The sequence below is a fragment of the Centroberyx affinis genome, unplaced genomic scaffold (genome assembly GCF_046629955.1).
Source record: "Centroberyx affinis isolate AG114_WGS23_722 - 3 ecotype Tasmania unplaced genomic scaffold, CSIRO-AGI_Caff_v1 ptg004051l_1, whole genome shotgun sequence".
NCBI classification, from domain to species: Eukaryota; Metazoa; Chordata; class Actinopteri; order Beryciformes; family Berycidae; genus Centroberyx; species Centroberyx affinis.
The window spans coordinates 58,362-81,028 of NW_027281847.1; the positions used below are offsets into that span (position 1 = coordinate 58,362).

Genomic DNA, 22,667 nt, shown 5'->3' on the forward strand with positions numbered 1-22,667 from the left:
TAGAATGAAATTTCTACTCCCGGACAAATTATTACTAGCCCAGTATAGATAATGTAATATTCAAGACAGATCATGCTCTAAAGTTCTGTACACGCATAAAAAAAAAAAAAAAAAAAAAAAGTTTGTGCTCTTTTGTATATTTCATATTTTATTTTTACGAGATCAGTATCAGTAATGTAATGTTCAACTTTAAAAAAGATAAACTACAAGGCACTCGGTACAGCACAAACATCCAATGCTGAATAATACTTCAACTTGCAAATCTGCAGCCACAACAGTTTGTTTAGCATTTCTCTTCCAGGTTTGATTTACCCGGAGCACTTGAAAATAGCACTTGAATGCAACGCTGTTTAGCAGCCTTCCCACCAGCAATTGAATGCAGCATAACTGTTCTGGCTAAAAGAAAAAATCCTTCCCTGCTGAGACAACATGCTTTCTGCAAAGGTGAGAAGTTTTATTGGGTAGCTGCTGATTTCTCCTAACAGCTGCTATCCAACGGTCACGTCTCTCTTTATAAGTGGGGAAAGGTGATCTGGCATATTTACAACTCAGGGCACAACATATAACAGGCTTGTTAGCCAAGCGACCAATAACAATGCAGAAGATTGAAGATTTGAAGATTTGGAAAACGAGCTTAAATATGCTAAATGTTACTGAGATAGCGCCATCTACTGGCTAGTAGAGGTAACTGCCACAGATATAGGCTAAATGAATGAAAGTGAATGAGCATGCACAATGAATGGAAGTCAATGAACATTGTCCCCCAAAATGTTCTCATTACCGACAAACCAATATATAGAACTTCTCCATCTAGTGGCGGCCTTAAAAACTGCCACCACTCACAGCCCACAGTAGAACTGACAGTTACCTAAGCTTATTTCAGTGTGTCTGTTGTAGATCACTGCGACCTACCAGAGACCACCTTGACCTGCTGTCACATATGAACTATAATCTGTATTTATTAGGTTACTAGTGCAGTGCCAGTTCGCTTTGAGCCCCACTGCTGCACAGCGCTGTTCACTTGTTTATTCAAAGTTTATTAATAGTGAACGTGTCACGTGTCCAATCCGACACTGCACGTCCTTGGGTCCCCAGCAATACACCCGCCAAGTGTGAAGTAGATCGGACGAACGGTTCTCGAGATATGCGAAGGACACACATACAGACAGAGATTCCTTGCTTTATAGTATGATGTCACCACTTCAGCTCAAAGCACCCATTAACTCCAACTCATGAAAAGATGGGGATCGGCATTACAATACAAGACAGTAAAATAGCTATTAGTGTGTGTGTGTGTGTGTGTGTGTGTGTGCTCTACCTGCTGAAGGCTCTCTTGCCGATGCCCTTCCAGGCCTGGGGTTGTTTGGAGAGGGGTGACAAGCTGAGAGGAGGCATCAGGCTGTTGACGATCTGGCTGAGCTGAGCACTCTGCAGTGAACACATCACCCTCATCATCCATTACACTCACTATAAAACACTCCATGAAAACAATACTACATGTTGTAAGGATGTCCATAAATAATTCATGTATAAGTGTTCACAGCTGGGTAATCAAGCTTGTCAAATTTTTAATCCATGTCCTCCAGACCCAGAGTCCTGCTGGTTTTCATTCCAGCCATCTAATCAGGGATTATTTTACACCTGGGATGCGAGGTGTATGTAATTAACTGCAATTAACTGGCTGGTAGGATAGAAACCCAGCAGTACTCTAGGTAAAGAGGACCAGGATTGAGAACCACTGCTTTAGGGTGTCAAAGGGTATTGGAAAAACTTTAAGAGATTGATTTCTTAGAATGGGATCCTAAGTCTAACAAGAAGAAAAAAAAAGACAACTGAAAAAAGTCAAATTAAGGATTATTATTCTATGATTAACTGTGCTGTCATTTGCCACAGAATTTACACTCTTGTAGATTATACAATGGTGCATCAACATGGCTGTGTAGGTCTTATCAAAGAAAGTGTTGTTGCAGAACTGGTATGGTCTTGTAGAGCTGGAATTATTGTGAGGGAAAAAACTTCTATCTGAATGCGCAAGGAGGAGCCATATAGATTATTGTGGGGACCATTTTCTCATGGATCTGGCATGGAAAATCCCCACAGTGTGGAAAAGTGAAACAAGCTTTTGTTTATCAACATGAGTAAAAATTGTGTGCTTAACATTTTGTTTTGTATGGTTTTATATAGCATAACCAATAACAGATTGTATATCCATCTGGAGTACCGAAGGAGACAAAACAAACCTACTGATAAATATTGTAAAGTCATCTGTTTAAAAAAACTACAAATGTCCACCCAGCTCTTACCTAACATTGAGGCCTAACACATTTACAGTAGTGAGACAATGGCTGTTTTCCACATCTGGCTTCAAAAATTGCATTAACTAAAAGGGAAACATTTCTTTTCTTGCATAAACATGCAGAATTTTACTTCAAACTAACTGAATCAGTTTTTCAAAGAGAGAATCACCCCCCATCTACTCCTCTGGATTAACCATGGATATAAAAACATAACAACATGCAAGTGTATAAATAGCCCTGTAATAAGCCTAAAGAAGATCCAGAAATCTATTATCCATGAACATTCAAGAACTGTTAACAAATCCTGGGTATTAATGATCTGCGTGACCTCTGGTGAATTTACAATGGTCAGCTAAAAAAATGTTTAAGGACTTCCAGTGCAAAATTGTACTGATGAAAAGAAGAGGCTGGATACATTTATCTCAAGTGCAGGGTCCTCATCAGCTCTCTCAAGTGTTCCTTGGCGTTTCAGAGAGATTGCACTGGCTATTCATGGTTATTCAGGAGCTGATTGGAGCATGGTCAACGAGCTAAACACTGATTGACTATTCAAAAAAATAAAAAAATAAATAAATAAAAATGATGAATAAAATAGATAAAATAGAAGAGACATAGCTTCTCGTGTGTGTTTCTACATTGTTAAACACACACAAAAACATCTTATTCAGAATAGGTTAAAGCTGCACTGGGCAAGATTGTTATTCTTGTCTTATCAGCCTAAACCAAAAAGTGGTGTTGTAAAAGACAAGAGCGTCCCATCCCACCCAATTAAGACGCCATATCCAGTAAAACTTCTCACCCTATTCACTCAAATTAATTTCTGGTATAAAATAGGCTAAAGCTGCTACATGTAGAATATTACCTCAATATATCTTTCTGAAATTAATTTTGATAGTATAGTATAGTATAGTATAGTATAGTATAGTATAGTGGCTGTTGAAAAATCGCTGAGAAAATGTGTCCATGGGTACAATTTCCAGCAAATGTTCCGAGGCTCCACTCAATTTTGCATTATTTTTACCTTTTATTTGCTTAGGTTCTTGCAATCACCTGTTGATTTTTTGTCATAAACCGCGAAGGAGAATCCTCCTCGTCCGCCACCATGGCTACAGAAGAAGAGGAAGAACTCATCCTATGTGAGCACCTGCCACTGCAAATAGATTAGCTGCTACTGAATGGCAGGGCAAGGACGTTAAAAGGCTTTTAGAAGAGACAAAACTCTCCATTACTGCTCGTTTGGATTCGATGTAGTCGACCTTGACCCGAATACTGCTTGGAGTCCCTGGAAAGAGCATGCCGTGATCCACAGGAGAGCGACAAGTTTCTACGGGCTAAAGTTAGTGACCTTGAGGAACGCTCTCACAGACTTAATTTTAAGTTAGTTGGAATCCCAGAGGACAGCTAATGGAGACCATCATTGCCAAGATGCATCAGGATCAGGACAAGGATTTGACTCTACGAGTCAGTTGGCAGGAAGCCCCACTAGACCACAAAGGCTCAAGGGTTTATATTTTCCCCGATTGCACCGCGGAGGTCATGACTCATGACTCGACGCCAAGCCTTCAGCGGGCTCCGTGAGGCGGGAGTGAAATACAGCCTTTGTCTTCCTGCAAATGTTATGCCAGAGTCTTGTGTATGTTCTGTTTTGTCAGCCTGTTCTATTTTTGCCATTCATGTATATTATGGCAGGGAGACATACTGTAATGCAGCATCCAAAGCATGGAATGTGACATTCACCAGCTGGAAGGTTAGAGGGATGGTGCAAGTGTTTTCCCATTTCAAATCACTGTCAGCAAACACAGTATTCCTGCAGGAGACACATTTAAAACCCACTGAGCAGAGACGCCTTTGCAATAATTGGATTTCACAGGTACATCAGTCTGCCTTCTCCTCTATAGCTAGAGGGGCAGCAAGTCCATACCATTCCACCTATCAGTGGTCACTGACCCAAATGGAAGATACAGTATATTTCAGTTTCAGGCAGTATTGGTATGGGTTATTTCCCATAACCTGTCTTAATAACTATTCTCCAAATCCTGATTCAACTAATTTGGTTATTGGAGATGATTTTAATTGTTACTCTGATCCTTATTTGGACTGCATGTCTACGCAGGTCCCTCAGATCTCCAATTCAATGGGTACAATTAATAGCTTGATTCGTTCTTTTAATCTGGTTGATGGATGGAGGTTACAACACCCCACAGGGAGAGTGTACTCCTTTTATTCACATGAACATAAATCATATACAAGGTTAGATTATTTTCTTGTTGACCCCAGATTGATTTCCAATGTAATAATATTGTATAATATCGTACAGTATCGTAACATTTTGATATCTGATCACTGTCTTGTTGTTCACTCTGACCATACCCACATCCCACTACAGCTGCCATTTTAATCCTCCACTGTCACAAGATAAAGGGTTTTGTGAGTATGTGACTACCTCTATAAGTGAATTCATTACTACTAATGACAACAGAGAGGTTTCTGATTCTGCCATTTGGGAATCATTCAAGGTTGTCCTCAGGGGTAAAATCATTCCAACAAGTCCCCAAGAAAAAAGGAGAGGCATAAATGCCTTGAGTCCCAGCATTTAATTGCATATTGTCCTTCTCTCAAACTGACTGTAACTGCACTTTGAAATTGAAATATGAATATAATACCATCCTCTGCTGACCAGCTCAGCATACTTCTCCTGAAATTGAAACAGAAACAGTTTGAACTAAGGGATGACCCACATAATTTATTGTCCAGACAACTGTGTGGTGTGCAGGCCAGCATTCATTAATTAAATCTTCCAGTAGGACCATTTTAACTAACCCCAAAGATATGAATAGTTATTTTATGGAGTTTTATGTAAGTCTCTACACTTCCAGGAGTAAGGTATCTGAGGTAGAATATGATTTAATCGACTCTACTGATGTACCTAAACTTGATGTTCCCAAGTCCCAGAATGGGACAAGTCACACAGGAGGAAATTAAAGTCGTGATAAGCCTTCCTTTGTGGTGAGGCTGCAGGCCCCGACAGGTTCGGAGCAGAATTCTATAAGGCATACAGCAACATCATTCCTGCCATTATACAGCATGAGTAAGCATTCTGGGCAAACACATTCCCTCTCTCATTCATTCCAATTAAACTGGGTTTATTCCTGACAGATTCTCCTTTTCCAAGGTCTACAGGCTCATCAATACCATGTACAAGAAATACAGTCCTGATGTAAATCCCACTGCTGGTAAAACCCACTTGACACCAAGAAGGCATTTTGAATAGATTGAATGGAGACACGTGCAAAAAGTATAAGCTTAATGTTTCAAATAAGTACTTTTAGTCGTAATAAAGTATACATGTCTTCACAAAAAATACAAAGGAAAGCCTCTGTGTTTGTGTTTGTCTGTGTGGGTTTGTTCATGTCTGGCTACAGGATGTCTACAGTAGGGATGTAATGGTATGAAATTTCACAGTACGGTACGGTATCTACCAAAATACCACAGTATACGGTATTTCACGGTATTCATTTTTTTCCCCCTTTTAATTAAACGTACTACGGCCCATCGAAAAAACAAACAAACAAGTATTTCGCTTTGAAGAAAAATATTGCTTTATTGAACTGAAACTGTGTGTGCGTGCCTGTGCGTGTGTGTGTGTGTCTGTGTGTATTTAACTGAAACTCTCATGCATTAGCGTTGTAACATTTACATAAAAATATTTAACTCAAGGGTCCTCCTTAGTGAAATAACGTTAATGTTCTAGCGCCCTGCAGTGCAACATCGGATAGTGTATTTTGCATTAAAGACGGAAAATACACACAACAATCTTGTAATCTAGTGCAGTTTAATAATGTATATTAAATTACAAAGTCCACTGTTGCAATTCTTTTGCAAATATTGCTAGCAACTTGAAGTGTGATGTTTAATTTTTTCCCCTGGCTGTCACGAGCGGAGCTGTGGATAGGTAACCCTCCATTGTAGTGGCGTGCGGCGCTGTGCATATGCACATTGCGCAACATAAATTTATACCGTGGGCACGGTATTACAGGGAAAGGTTTACGGTTCAGAACCGTGGTTGCTTGATACCGCGGTATACCTTAAAACGGTATACCGTTACATCCCTAGTCTACAGGATGCCAGGAAAGTCTGTAATTATAGGGAAATCATCCACTCCTTCAAAAAATGTGCTCAACATGACCACTGCCAAAATATCATGTTTCTTTGTATCCGACATATCCAGATCGAAGGCTGCTACCATAACACTGCAGGACGACTACACTACTAGTACAGTACAAACATAATATCATCTTTCTTTGTATCTGTCAAAGCATGTTCGCAATCCACATCACTGCACAGGCGTCAGTTTGCTGCTGCACATGCTGCTGGTTTTGGATTTTCACAGAATAAACTTTTTCCTTCTGGAAGCTCCAGAAAGCAAAGTGGGGAGGAAGTCAGAAGATCTGGGAGTCCAAACTCAACTGCTCCCCATCCTCCCTATCCATCTGATACTAAACCCTTTGATTTCATACTTATGGGACAACTGATATATACAGTAGGTGCACATACTGGTTCCTCCCTCCTACCTGTCTCTCTATGTTGCGGAGGAGGCGTGTGGGGCTGCTGGGTTCGGTGTCGGCGTCCGAGGCCCCGACCGTGTAGCACAGCCCCGCCGTCTCCCTCAGCAGGGTCTGCTGGATCTGTCTGTCTGTCAGTGGCTGGGACTCTGCCAGCACCACACCACCCTGAGACACACACACACACACACACACACACACACACAGATAACACGCTGGGTTCAATTTACTTAAACCCCATCCTCTGTCTGACCAAAAGAGCATCAAGATGCTCGCCCTGCTCATTGGAACATGCAATGAACAAAGGCAAGCAAACCTCTTGACACAGCTTCACACCCTGAGTCCATACACCATAAAAAATATTAGTCTTAACAAGTAATTTAAATTAGTAATGAGTCTAAAAAATATATATTTTTCTTACAAGAAGTGAGAAAATTCCCAATGGGAGTGAGATAATCTCACTTTTCCCCTTGCAAATCAACTTGTTTCCAGAATTTTCTCAAGTGTAATTTTCTTGACACGAGTAGAGCAATCTGCCATATTCTGCTTTGCTTCAAGATATGGACATTTGTTTCAAGACAATTCCTGAAACAAGTGAAACTGCAGTGGACTTATATTATTACATTATCAATGCACTGGTGGAATTTTTCATTTGTTTTAAGAAAAATAAGATTCTACAGCTGATTGTGAAGCTAAATGACTTAAGATAGGCATTTCACTAGCTCTGAACCTGGCTAGGGGCATGACTTGCTTGGCACTCACCCTGAATGAGCACGTTGCTTTGCTGTATTATACACCATCAAACTGGTACCCTGTAGGGTTAGACCAGGCCCATATTGGCCTTTTATTAAATATATCGGCCAGTCATGTGGTCCACCTCTGATATGATGGAGGTTCCGCCCTGACTACAGCTCTGTAAATCCTGCAATCAAATTTTATTTTCTTTGCACATTTTATTTATTTAATTTTTATGTTTTTTGTAAATTAAGTCTTCATTTAAAGGCAACAATAAATCCCAGAGTTCCCCTATCGCTGCATGGGTGCAGTGTGTCCCATGATAGACTAAATGCTAAAGCCTTTTTCACCCTGATAAAAAAAAAGAAAATACATTTCTGGAGGAAACAATGAATAGTAATTTTTTGGCATGAAAAAATTGTCCAATTTAAGGTAGTATTACGTGACATTTTTATAAATAAATGTCCTTTTTGGTACTCTCTGTCGCCAATTGATATAGCCCAATAATGATCTACATCCAGTTCATGAAAGCTTTTACATTTGCTGTTCCAAACACTTAGCACTGGATAGCTGTCTCTAGTGCACCACAAGTGATGCGTTTTACAAAAATAGCAGCACCTACAGGAACTCAAACTTTGACAGAAAATCTGCAGAAAAAGAACCATAATAATCACTAAAGTTTACAAATGATCACTTTCTGACCTGAATATCGGCACAAAATAGCTGCAATCGGTTACTTTAGTCTAAAAATAGCGACTGTTACATGATGAGACAAGCAGAATATACTACTGCTGCAACATCGACTGGCACTACAGCTACCTAGCAGTCAGTTAGCTCAACTGAGACGGCAGATAATGAGTGGGTGATGTGGTTTGTGCTTGGCAAGTAAATGCAGACAAACCTACCAAGGAAAAGGCCGGTGTTACTTTTAAGAACTGTGATGAAATAGCAGGCTGGAGTTCAGCACAAAATGCAGCTGATATAACGCTTCTACAAAAAAACTGCAGTGTAACACACCATTGCATCGTTTTATTTCAGTTTAAATACTTCTGAGTACAGTTAAAATAGTTTAGAGTAAAATTTAGCTCCATGGGAGACTATTCATCAGGAAAAACATTGTCCCTTTCTCAGACTATTTATTTTTCTGGCACATTCTTCTCCTGTGTGTGTGAGTGCAGAGGCTTTGCAGCTGCATCACATATCTCCCAGCAACCACAGTTGGTGCCATCATGGAGGTCAATTGACGAATTAGCTGTGCGCAAATAATGGCTAAATATATAACAACCAGGCTGATAAGGTAGATTTGTTTCCAAATGTAGGTTACTAAGACACAGTAAACTGGCCTTGTCTTTAGCCCTAGTCTCTATTCCAGGACACTCTGAACCAAACTGCTAACTAGCCAGCAGGCTAATTTAGCCACTGATCATGTTAAAATGCGACTTCTAGCTAACCCTTCTACAAGATACGTTAGCTAGTGTGCTATTCAGATGTATTTATAACAGGACGGTTGGCTGACCACATACTATGATTACCTATCTTAACTTAGACATTATCTAAACACAAAATTGATCCGATTTATCAGTGGTGAAATGGCAAACGCAGCCCAGAAATTAATCATATCTAGAGATGGCCAAGTCGTATGTTTAGAAACGCTATTGACAGCTATTGATGGCCATTGTTGCCCAAGGTCTGAGTAAATGCCCACAGCTTAGTAAATGCCCACTATGGCTGCCACAGGGTGCACTACGTCACCTGGAATGCCCTCTATGGAGGTGGATGCAGAGGACTTTGGTCTTACCTTGGAGGAGCGGATGTGCTGGTGGAGCTCCCCCAGCTGCTGGATCCTCCCCTCCAGCTCGGCCAGACGCAGCAGCAACCAGCTCCACCTGCTGCCCACCTCCGCTCGCTCCTCCAGCCACCTCCTCTCACTCCTGCTGCTGCTCCTGCTGCTGCTGCTGCTGGGCGGAGGGACAGGGTGATGGACAAGAGACATATATGTGAGGAGGGTAAGACCGATGCATTGGTTTTGGGATATTGGTCTTTTATTAAAAATCGGACGGCAGCCAGTCAGTGTCGTCGACCTTTAATATGATGGAGGTTCAACCCCTTTTTTCCTCAGTAGCTTCAGGGGTTTCAGTCTATAAAACCTGCAATGAAACCTGCCTCAAGTTTTAGTGTCCCATGGTCTAAATGCTGTTTCAGGGGCTTTTCCACCCTGACAATACATTTCTGAGAGGAACGCTGAATCCTTGTAACGCTTTGGAATGCGTGTCATGAATGTGGTCCAATTTCAAGATATTGAATATAAAATACAAGCAATCAACAGCTTCACTCCAGCCTTCAACGACCAATACCGGTCGAACCCGAGGTGACAGTACCCCAGAGAAAATGAGAGACAGAGGAGAGAGGAAAGTGCATGAAGAGGTTAGAGAAGAGATAATAAGATAGACAGGCAGAGAGAGAGAGAGGACTGAGAGACCAAACCTCTTTTCAATTCACAGATACCTCTCACTCTACCTATACGCAAAGTGACCTTGAAAACCTAGTTGCGCTTCTGACCGCAAAAGATAAGCTTAGAACATTCAGCTGTATGTTTGCATGCTGCATTGTCAACAACATGTATGACCTAGTTTACACAGCCATGTAAACTGCTGAACCACAAAAAGCATATCTAGGCCACAGAATAAATTATTGGTTATTTGTGTGGTGTGTATCTATATGTTTCCATGGCACTAGTCTGTTCCGTTAGCATTCATGCTGTGTGTGTGTGTGTGTGTGTGTGTGTGGCTGCAGCTTTAGCAGGGCCATAGTTACCATGGCAGTGCTCTTGGACCTTGGCTACACCAGGGAGCGACTCCCCCACTTCAAACACTCTGCTGCAGGAGGGAAAGGTTAGGCCTGGCTGAACCAACACACACACACACACACACACACACAGCTTAACAAAACAGCTATAAATTTGGTGTTATGATTATCAGGCTACTTTAATGTCTGCCTGTTTGTTCAAACAGCAACAGACTTGCAAGTGTGACTGCCAGAGACTCTGTTGGTTTGCATGATCAGGGTTCGCTAGTGCCGAACATGAAGGAAAACCGAGAAAAACAAAAACAACACAAGTGAATAGTAAGGCCTATAACTGGCTAATGATGCCCCTGTCATTGAGTTCCACTGAACCCTAAACTAATATCCAATTCTGAAAGAGCAGACTCTCCCCGTCTTCCAGACACAGTGGCCAGACCTGGCTGCCCCACAGCTCTCTCGATCTGGCTAATAGGAAAATTCCAGGAATATTTACTAAGCAGTGGAGCAGCAGACGAGGCGAGGAGAGGAGAGGAGAGGAGAGGAGAGGAGAGGAGAGGAGAGGAGAGGAGAGGAGAGGAGAGGAGAGGAGAGGAGAGGAGAGGAGAGGAGGCTCAAAACCAGACCAAAACATTGGCTTAATATCTACTATAATTGGACAGTGGGGATGTCCACAAATAACACACACATGCTAACACATGCACACTTTATCCTGAGGATATTGACATTCCTATATGTATACTGGATAAAATGTGGGGCCTAGGCATCCTCTGTGTAGCTACTGGGCCCCCTTCTACAATGGGAAAGTCATTACATGGCTTTTCTCAGCCAAATCCTGGTTTAGTAAAAGGCCAGCCCCAACAAGTAGCTCTAGGCCTACAAATTCAGCAGTTTGAAATGTTGTTTTGGCTCTTGCAGGGGCATTAGGTAGGATGTGCCCTGCAGTTTAACTTTCCAAAAATTAGCCTGCCCTTCCACAACTACTCTCATATATTTCAAATTGAGAACATATGGGAAACTAAAAAATTGACAAGAGCTGGAGTTGTTAAGGACCGCTGCCAGTGCGGAAAACGAGCAATGTGGATATATGGTTTCAAATGAAGGTCAAACCTCTCAAGCTGTTTTAGTGCTACAAGTTCACACTTTATCTAGACTACCCTCAAGGCTTGGAACTTAAAGGCTAACTATTTCCACATTTTCTAAAGAGGGGTAATGACCTGTCCCCTGTCCAGTGAGGAGAGATGCTATTCAAGGAGGAGCTCGCCATAAAATCGCCCCATGGGGATCTATTGTCTCCAACAGGAGGAGAACACACTCGAACAAAAGGCAAGCTGACACTTCCAGGAGGCTGACTGAGCCTGGCCAAACAAATAAAGACACACACACACACACACACACACACACACACCAGCATACACATAAAAAGAGCATTCCCCATTCCTGTTCCCAGTGCTAATAAACATGTCCTCCTTTGTCATTGGCTCCCGTTTATTGGGCAGATGCAGGAATCACATGAGACAGACAGAACCGTCCTGGTGTTGCTTCTACATTCAATCAGCAAACCACCACTTTAGATTAATTGCGACCTTGACTAGAGTCAGAAGTGGGACCAAAAAAGGGACAAGATGTGGAAACCAACACTCAAATCAAATCACTCATCAAACCTCACTGCTACATACAAATCCCAGAGGAAACACTGCATCCTCATACAGCTCCCATTTAGTTTTTGCTTATATTGGTTACAGCATCGATTTAGTGGAGGGTGCCAGGAAAGACAAGAAATGAAAGCGGGTGACATGCAACAAAGTAGGTTTTGACCAATGCAGATTTTTGAAGGCTAATACCAATATTTTATTAGATTGACCGTGCCGATTGCCGATATTCAATAGCTTTAAATTTATAAATAAATTTAAAAAAAGTATTCAAGTATTCAGCATTTCCCCCAGAATTGTATTCTTGGCATGGTGGGAAAAACCTATAAAACAGCAATAAGACTGTGTGACACTAAAACTTATGATAATAATCATAATACATATTGACACATACTTTTATGGAATCTGATCAAAATGTTGCAATGGAATCAATTCAGGTTAAGGGCTTCTCATACACAAGTGTCGTAATGATCAATTCTACAATAAATAGTCAAACTAACTGCATCATATCAGAGGTGGACGAGACTGACTGGCCAATATCCAATTTTTAATAAAAGGCCATTACAGGTCCGATATATCGGTCTAACCTTACAACAAAGGTCGTGAGTTGGACTGAAGCCCACCACACTGTGATTATGTGTTTAGAGCCTTGTTGAGTTGATCCAGCAGGACCAGGACATCGCCCCTCCCGTCCCGACACTGACGTTACATTGACGTCTCTGCATTCCTGACCAGGAAGTGTGTTTACCTGGTAACATGCTGGCACTAGGGCGAAGTAAACCTCTGCCATCCACACAGCCAGAAGAATAGATTCTGACCAGTCCCACAACGCATGTAGCGATAGAAAAGAAGGACAGCATTCTCCCTCTCTTTCCACTATTAGGCTAGATCCCAGTGGGAAGATGATTTGGTGACTGAAATAACAGCTTGCAATTGGCAGTCCATTCTTCAAAGAGTACAATCTTCCTCAATTTGTGCTAGACATGGGCTCCAACAATTCAAGGTCTTACACCGCCTTCATCTATCCAAAGAAAAGTTGGCTAAGATTTATCCAGGGGCAGATCCCTTACAGTATGCAACAGATGTAAGACAGTAACAGGGTCCCTCATTCATACTTTTTGGACTTGTCCAAATCTTCATAATTTTTGGACATCTATATCTGATACATTTTCTGAGGTGTCTGAGGTCAAATTTACCCCTTCCCCTTTGATTGCAATTTTCTGAGTAGTACCAGAGGACATGCTCCTTCCCAGTCATTACTCAAATGCTATTGCTTTTGCTTCCTTAATTGCTAGACGCCTTATACTTATGAAGTGGAAGCAGGAGGCCTCTCCCACACATGTCCAGTGGGCTGGAGACCTTATGAGGTTTTTACCCATGGAGAAAATAAAGTGTACATTGGGTGGCTCTACAGGTAAATTTTATAAGACATGGCAACCATTTCTGACATATATGAAAACGCTAAAACTGTGTACTCTTCCATAACTGATTCTTATTCAAACCAAATTAGCTGTAGATTGGCTATAGACAACCGTGACTAACATATATGGGGAGGGTATAAAAATGAACAACATGCAAACTTTTGTATTTTGGTATTTCACACAGAATATATTACAAAGTTGTTATGTTGTTGAAAAAAAGGAAAAGAAAATTGTAAAAAAAAAAAGAAAAAAAAGAAAAGAAGGACGCAACCAGAAAGAAGGGGAAGGCAGACATCATATAATACAGCCATTTCCTCCTGAAGCTGTCATAACTTTTCCTGTATTATGACAATAAATAGGCTTTGTCTTGTCTTCTCTGACATATTTTCATGCTTCTGAGAAACAAATGCATGACCGTTGAAATACTCTTTAAATCACTCCTTCCCTTCCCCTTGTATTGAGGTTGAAACTCCCCTCCGTTTCTATGCAGCGCTGACACATAGTTCTCTCTAAATGTGGAAAGAGGATTGCGGTAGGTGAAAATATGCAGATAAGGTGTCAAGATTTATAGCTAACGTTAAATTCTCACAATAACAAAACTTTAACTTGCTTTTATTCAGCAGATACTGCTCAGCAAAGAACAGACACGACTTGTAGAAAGTGCTGCTATCCATGATGAAATTTGATAGCGTACAAGTAGAGAGGAGTGAGGCCCTTGACATGACTGACTGATACAACATACAGTATTAAATGGGATTTATTATTAGCATAGGATTTATTTTTGTTGTTGTTGTTGCTTGTTTGTTGCCTCATCTCCCCTAGGTTTAGCCAAGCTGCTCCCCTTCCTTGATCTTAAAACTGGAGTGTTTCCCATACATACATTTATTTGTGGCAGCCTACCACAATATCAACCACAAGCAGATTTTCTAAACAGACAAAAATGTTGAAATTCTAATTATAATAATTAACATTCTTGCGTGGAATGTGCACAGGCTGTTCTGCAGTTGGATACTGTGTCTTGTGGCTTGTCACTACCACGAATAACCTTTGTGATAAACACTGTGCGGCCCAGAACATGACAACACACACATTTCCCAGTAAATGTTAAGCTGTTACAGTGTGCTGCTAGCTAGCCAGACTAAGGCATAGCACAAGACTTACAACATCCTTTTCCTTCATCTGGGTCAATACAACTCCCCTTGAGCAAGGGCACACACACACACATACATACACACACTCCAAAAGCATTCCCCACTGGAAAGAGGAGGAGCCGGGGCAGGATGGCACAGAATGGCTGGCATGTTGTAGGCTTACTGGCAAGTCTGTTTATTTCCTAGCCTGTGGGTAAGGAGAGCTGGCGAGTCAGTTGAAATCTGTTATGACTGCTGTAAGGAGAGTATGTGTGTGTGTGTGTGTGTGTGTGTGTGTGTGTGTGTGTGTGTGTGTGTGTGTGGTTGGAATATGTCAGCACACACAAACATTGGAACGTCACACTCTCCACAGCTGGGAGGACAACACTCGGTCTTATAAGCACCACCCTGTAAACTCAGCCCCGAAAGCCAAGTGAAACATGCACCAAGTTTGAGTCTAATGTTGGAGAGGGTGGAGCAGCACTGAGGTAGACCTCATACACAGAGAGAGCTGGTTTTCCAAAACTGTCATCATACCCTCATCCTCTCCATTTTACACCGTCTTTGTTTACTCTCTCTCTCTCTTTCTCTCTCTCTCTGTGTGTGTTTGGCTGGTCGCCTAAGAGTGTGTGAGAGTCTACCCTGCTCTCCTTCTGGTCCGAACAGAAACAAGGCCAAAAGTTCCAGCTGACGTCAATGGACTGCAGCGGGTTTCAGGCTTGAACCAATCCTGAAGCAGCAGAACAAAACCTTTGGCGACGGGCCTAAAGTGAAGTTTGCGCTTGAGTTAGTTTCTTACCGTTTTGTAAAAACACTAGCAGGCATATTTGACCATATGTGCAATGATACGATTTGCCTCAAATTCATAAGCTAAGAATGTGGTTCATGTGATCTGTAAGCCTCTCCTTTGTAGCCTGTTTATTTAGCTGTAATAACCTGCTGTGGCAGCAGGGGAAACACCGCGGCTCTTTAACATATGCCCAGCTCAAAATGAGGAACAGACCTCAAATTCAAGGAGACACAAAACTCACGCTACAAGGAAACAGATGCCACATTTTACTAAAAAGCTCCTCGTAAAAATTAATAAACACTCGTTCTATTGCTATACGTTGCATCATCACATCTCGGCAGACAAATAACAGGTTGTCTCTTGTGTTTGTAAACAAACAATAGGACCTTGTAAACAACCGTTTGTAAACAAGTATGCTATTTGTAAACAAATAAGAGTTTGTGATCAAATATACTATTTGTAAACAAATAACAGCCACAACCATAATCTGCCTTTATCGCCTTTTTTTAACTAGAGCGGTAACCCATTCCTCAGTAATGTGTTACAATAATAATTGTATTTTTTTTTCAACTAACAATGTAACCAGTTAGTTTTTCAGTTTCAGTGATTATATCACATTTACCAATCAAATTACTTTTTTACTTTTGTTATCAGCCCCTCTAAACATCAGACTGAAGTTGTATTATCCAAAACCATATCCCATCCCCATCTCTCAGTTTGTGTTCCCCATAATTAGTTGTCTCCCTCTTTCAGTTGACACAGGGTTGTCCTGAGCAAGCCTGACCTGTATGAGCTACTGCCTAGATGAAAAATATTTCACTTTGTCCTGGTGGAAGTATTCCTACTTTGATTTTATCTAGTAAAAGAACAACAAGAACATTGGACATCAAGGCTGTTTGGTTCCTGATCATTCACAAGAGAAGAAACTGACTGATCCTGATTTCTGAAGGGAAGAGAACACATGAAACGTCATGAGTTGACTACTCACGCAGCCAAAGACTTGGTTCCTCTGTGGACCTTGTTGTCCTCGGGCTCGTCGTCTGAGCTGCTGCTGGCCGTGGCCTCGGAGTCCAGGGCCTCCTGCAGGCCTCTCAGCACCGCCCGGCCCGACCGGCTGAGCTCCTGAAGCTCGGCGGAGGGAGACGAGGCTTCGGACGACTCTAACGAAGGGAAGTGGGGTTTGCCGCCCGCCGGTGGAGTCAGACGCGGAGGAGGTTTATCGGAGGATGCGCCTCCGGTTTGATGCTGCCTCTTCAGCCCCTCGAGCTGCTGGCTGCAGTGCAGAAACGCGTGTTCTCCCAGCAGAGCCTGCAGTCTCCTCTGGAGCCTCCCCGCCCGGCACAGCAGCCCGGCCTGCCTGGACAGCTGCCACCGGGCCTGCTCCTCCAGCACGGCTTCACCTACAGGCTGGTCACAGTCTGCCCCGCCACCCCAAGCCTGCACCGGAGCTGGGGGATGACAGCCCACCCCAGCCACTTCCCCCTGGGTCAATGAAGAGGGGGGTGCAAGGAGAGCAGCATGGCACCGGGGCTGAATCTCCCCATGGGAAAATGGAGGAGGAGGACTAGTAAGAGGAGGAGGGGAGCGAAGCACATCACCACCATCTGGCCCACAACCAGGGGCGACACTGTGTCCGCGCAGCAGACATGCCTCTTGGCTATTGTGCTCAGTGACAGGGACGAAAAACATGTCTGGTACACCTGGGAGGACCGTGGCCACCTGATGGGCGTCTTTCAGGCTTTTGCTGAGCGACAGGAGGCTGAGGAGGGAGCCCGGGCCGGGGAGGAGCACCGTCTTACACTGGCCGGCGGACGCCTGGAGGAACGGGGACAGGACGGAGCTGGTGGGGAACTCCAGGGGGCTCTCGGGGAGGCAGGAGTCCAGAAAGGGCAGCGAGGAGAGGTTCAGCCACATCCTCTGGGAGTAAACATCCTCCGTCATTTTCACCTGAGGCTCCTGCAGCTCGATGCTGAGTATGGCTCCCCCGTCGGAGTCTACGCCAACGGAGGCCAGAGGCGAGGACAGGTGGATGCCATGGCCATCTTTCAGGATTTTGGTCAGGGCCGGGGCCATTACCCTTTCTGGACCGCTGATGCTCTTGGCAGCCAGCCAGCAGATTCCACACAGCACACCTTGGATGATCTGACATTAGTCAGTAAGAAATCAAAAAGTCATTTTCTGCTACTGGTCATTTCCCCTACTGACCCAAATTAAACCATATACCACACAATTTACACAGCAAAATCATACTTACTATATGAATATTATAGTGATACCATAGGTGATATAAAACTGGGCTGCTATAAACTCACTATTGAGCATCACAGACACACTGTAAATCCCTGCAGGAATATTACATTAAAAAATGTAGATGATAGAGAACTACCATTAAGAACAAGATTGTTACTACAGACTCACTACTGAGTACCACAGGCACACTACATACTACACCAACAGTAATAATGCAGTGATTTTTCGTTGAAATCGACCAGCAGTAGATATTACGTTATTAACGTTAGCCGTTTCTATCGTTAACGGATCTATCTTGATGCCTATAAGGTAGGGAATAGATGAGAAATTGGGGTTATAAGGAATAACGAACAAACCTTCCCTGCTCTCTGTCGGATTTTTTTTTTTACACTAGGAATGCCAGTTGTCAGTTAAGCGTACGTTATGTGACAGCCAACGGCGGATCCATTATCGGACACGTCGCAAAATCTAGAGCACAATCCCCTTAAAACTGTCAGTCCACATAATTTAATCCGGTTTACCACTGTATATGTCGATTCTTGTGGTGATACACTCATATTTATGAGTGCAAAAATCATTTTGATCTCTGCTTACCGAGATTTGGGCATGACCATCCGCCTGTGCTCGAGCTGTAACGTTACGATTAAGTTAACCCAGGTTGCCTGTTTCCCTGGCTCCTCAGGCTTGTATAAACCAGGGTAGCGTTAATGTTTTAGCTCAGATCCACATTTTATTAACAAACTGTGGAGGAAAGAGAAGGGGTGTCGGCATACAATATGATACCAAAACAGTAACAAGACATTGACATTAAGTATGCTGGCCTTTGCTGCTTGTCCGGTAATGGAACCAGATGTTTTATACGCTGCATCGGTAATCGTATATTGCAGGAGAAACATAGAGTAGGTTACATAAACCGACGATAGACTTTGTCATTGATTCGTGGTTTATTCGCGGTTGTGCTGACAAAATCCAGGGTTTATTATTGGAAAGTCTGAAATCTCGCCGGAACAAGCAAAATCGTGTCCGATGATGGACCCCGAAACGCTAACATTTCGTGGTCGTTGAAAATATAAAACGTTACAGTAAAGTCGAGTTAAAGTGAAGGTACTCACCTGAACAGGATCGTACAAAGTGTAACCCGTTGCGGTAACTTCGCTTAACGTTAATCCTAACGTTAACGTTTAAACCAGAAATCTGACATCAAATCCTTTCTTCCTTTGCGGATCAGGAAATAAAAATCAGAACATCAAGTGTGCTTGGCTTATGGCTAGCCAACGTTAAGATTTACTAGCAGGATGTCCTCAAATGTTCGCTGGTATTATAATCTCATGTTAACTGACAGTGTTTTCTCCTTGGATCGTTTACCATCAACTGCCGTGGATGGAGCCGATCTGGAGCAGGAGGGGCAGGACCAGCCTAATGCTGCCTTCAAGTGCTCTGCGTAAACTCCGACTTCAGAGATCAGGCAGTCGTAAATTCCACTCGTTAAAGGTAATAATTGACAAGAGTCTAGCTGCAGGCCGTATTCTCAGTCAGTCACCAACCTTCTCAAAGGATAAACTATCCATTAAGTCACTTTGTGACTCATTACCTAATACCGACAAAAAGCACTTGGATGTGTGACAAGTTGAAGCTGTGTGCGCTGTATGTACAGTTTTTGTGATGTTCCACAAGTATTTTTTTTCTCTTTTTCGTGTGGTACATCTGTTGCAAAGTGAACATATAGGCCTAGTTGTGGTTGAGCACATTTTCAGGAGTGGTTTCCTTGACATTCTTTCAGAAAATACAATTAGGCCATACAATCAGTTTTACATTGAACCTTTAAAATGTGTTTTTACGTGGCATGCAGGGAATGAGGTTGTGCAAACATGTCAAAACAGAACATTTCAAAAGTATTGACGGATCAAGATTATTTAATTGTGTACAAATTAAATATGTGGTGTGCATAATAACCTACAAAACAGTAGATGGCGATAGTGCGCCAGAAACATGGCTCGCCAGAATCAGGTGGTACTGCATAGATAACAAAATATGTCCTGTAACAAAAGGGGTTTTAATGGTTGTTTTATTTTAGTAGCATCACAGAGCTCATTTATGCTGGACCGGCAGAATGAAGAGGAGAAAATGCTGATCAGGCATGTATTTGATGCTTTAATTCATTTTAATGTCCAAAAGTCCTATATTTGCGTGAAAACTAACAGTTAAAGAGTGAAAATAGAAACATACATAATATTAGAACTAATTATTTACACAGAATGTCACAATAACATATAATAATAATAATAAAATACCTCATTTTAACATCACTTGTTGACATGGCTTCCATGTTCTCCAGGCCCTGAACGTCACATCTCGGCAACTTGGGTTTTCTAGAAAATCAAACCTTTCCCAGTCCTGTTTACCACTTTGTTGGGGCGTTCATGTGCATGCGCTCACCTCGGAGTTGCAATATTTCCGACAGTACTTGAAGGCAGCATCTCCAGGCCCGAAGGACAAAACCAAATTCCTAGCTGCATGACACTTGAGTTAAAATCAGTTGTGCACAATAGGATTCGGCCTACTATAGTTATTTTTGTATGACACTAACCTCTCAGTGTGTATTTAGTAAACATAAACCTCTTGTCCTAAATGTCTTAAACTTTATCACTCATTATCCCAGATAATCAAAATAAACCCCAAAACGTTTATTATAATATTACAGTAACAGTGATATATTCATTTGAGATCCATGCATGTATTTCTGCATTCACTGATTAAACTTTATACAATATTATGAACGACTTCACACATTAAAATATTTCCTCATACAAGCCAGTTGCTGTTTTGGTGACTGTGTTTCCAGTTTCCACTGTGTTTAGCTGACAGCAACAACACTGGTTCAAGTGTGTGAGGCAACGAGTTGCGGTTGATGTGTATAATCAATTGGTGGTGATAATAGTTGAAAAACATTAGAAATTAATGGTAGGCTAATGGTGTACTGTATATCCAGCAAAGAAAGGTAGCATAGCTATATTTTCATCCAAGCATGAAATGTTTGTCACTCAGATAAATCAATGTAAATTTCAGATCCGGGATGAAGAGCAGCAGGTCTTCCACAGGCAGCCTTAAGGCTCAGGTAACATTATGATCACAGAGGGGAAATATGAAGTCAATAATTCAATCACAGACCTAATCAATGACTGAGTATTTAATTTAATTGATAGTTCATGTTAAACTTCTTGTGCCTGCTGAAGTTAAATATAGTCCACCTGAAGGAAATAAAGAAAGTTACGTTTTGACACTTTCTGCTTTTCCCACGGTGCAGCCCAGGGCATCACGAGGCAAATTCAGGTCAGGCATTCAGTCAGTCAGTCAGTCAGGTAACGCTTAGTGAGACGACGCTGCGTGAGATGGCCTCTAGAGGGCGTCTTTGACTAAGAGATCGCCTATGGGCTAAATGATGCATTCAGTCCCATACTGATAATGCCATATTGGATCTCACACACAGAGACACACTTGCCGTCAATTTACAGACATCAACATCTTCTGCTGTCCTGCAAACCTTAACGGTAGGTCTGATGATTTAACCGAGCATTGCTCCCACACTGACCCCGCCCCACTCTTTTCTGTAAATTTAAATACATCCACGTCTTCCTTTGCCCTATAAACTTTAACATTAGGTAACATTATTACCTGTGGTATTTAAGTGACGTTCATTCGGAATGATTTAACCGATAACCGTAATAGCATAACTGTCGTAATGCTTCAGTCCATTGAACTGAATGGAACACATGCGGCGTGGGTCTGTACAGGATCTGTGCTTGTTGCATCAGATCCAGGATGAAGGGTTTAGCAGCAGCTCAGCGGCAGGCAGCAGGTCTCCCACAGTTGAGGCTCAGGTGACATTATGATCACAGAGAGGGGAAATATTGACTGGTAATTTTCCAGCTTTTATTGTGTTCAAGAGAACTAGGCATAGAAAGTATGTATAGAATTGCTGTAATTGTGTTTAAAGAATTATAAAATTTTTCAGGGACTACCTTTAGACACCCTACTGATTTTAATTAATGCATGAATTACTCTTTCTAGGTCTGAGAAGGACAGAAAGGGCCTAAGCTGGAAAAAAAAGACTAGATTTCACAACTGAGCTGATCTATTTGTCAAAATTCAGAGCGCCATCAAGTATCACCCCTAGGTTTTTGGCGTGTGGTTTGACATAGGTGGATAGCTAATCCAGGCTCTGGGTAATGATATTAGTAGAGGCTGGGGGGGCAAACAATAAAACCTCAGTCTTATTCTCATTCAACTGGAGAAAGTTGTGTGCCATCCAACATTTAATGTCCTCTAGGCATTCAATCAGTACAAGTAGCCCAGCCTGGTTATCAGGTTTGGGCGAGAGATAGAGCTATGAATCGTCAGCATAACAATGAAAGGATATGTGGTACTTCTGAATTATTTTACCTAGTGGAAGCATATATAGAGAGAACAATAGGGGGCCTAAAATTTAACCTTGGGGGACTCCACAAGAAAAAATTTACATAAGAAAATATCCTATATGTCAGCTAAATCAGGGTCATCTCAAGTCCATCCTGGAGACTGGTACTGGTCTTCAGGTCTGGCTTTCAGAACCATCCTCCTTATTCAGACAGTTAACATTTATACAGCACTTTGACTTTCTAAAAGAATAACAGTAAATTTAAACAAAAAGAACACTCTTTCAGCAAGCAAAATGCAGTAGATGATGGCTTTGATATTCCTCTTTATCCAGATGAAGACGGCTCGCTGTGCAGGGACAATCTGGGTGTAGTAGAAGAAATTCAGCCAAACAAAAGGGGTTAGACTAGTGGACAAAGTATAGACCCCGAGCACATATACAGCAAAGTTAACCTTCAAAACCATCCCAGAGAAGATGATCGCAATAACTAACATCAGGTAAATAATTGCACAGCAAATCAAGGACCACGGGAGAAGCTTCAAAGGTTGCTTGATCCTTTCTCTGCCGTGTGGACAGACATATGGCAGAAAGTCCATCTTTATCTCCATCTTGTTGGC

At 42.1% G+C, this 22,667-nt stretch overlaps 1 protein-coding gene across 1 annotated transcript in view; it reads right to left on the reverse strand.

Moving 5' to 3' along the window:
- The window catches only part of kansl1l (KAT8 regulatory NSL complex subunit 1-like), a 37,764-nt gene extending 18,863 nt beyond the window's left edge, over positions 1-18,901 (reverse strand). Inside the window, exons 1-6 of the mRNA XM_071542328.1 lie at positions 18,749-18,901; positions 16,404-17,528; positions 12,546-12,574; positions 9,393-9,552; positions 6,869-7,027; positions 1,319-1,428 (exon numbers count right to left, since the gene is read on the reverse strand). Of these exons, the coding sequence (XP_071398429.1) occupies positions 1,319-1,428; positions 6,869-7,027; positions 9,393-9,552; positions 12,546-12,574; positions 16,404-17,459 (1,514 nt within the window). The 5' untranslated portion in view covers positions 17,460-17,528; positions 18,749-18,901. The remainder of the gene's footprint in view (positions 1-1,318; positions 1,429-6,868; positions 7,028-9,392; positions 9,553-12,545; positions 12,575-16,403; positions 17,529-18,748) is intronic.
- Between the last annotated feature and the right edge of the window lie 3,766 nt (positions 18,902-22,667).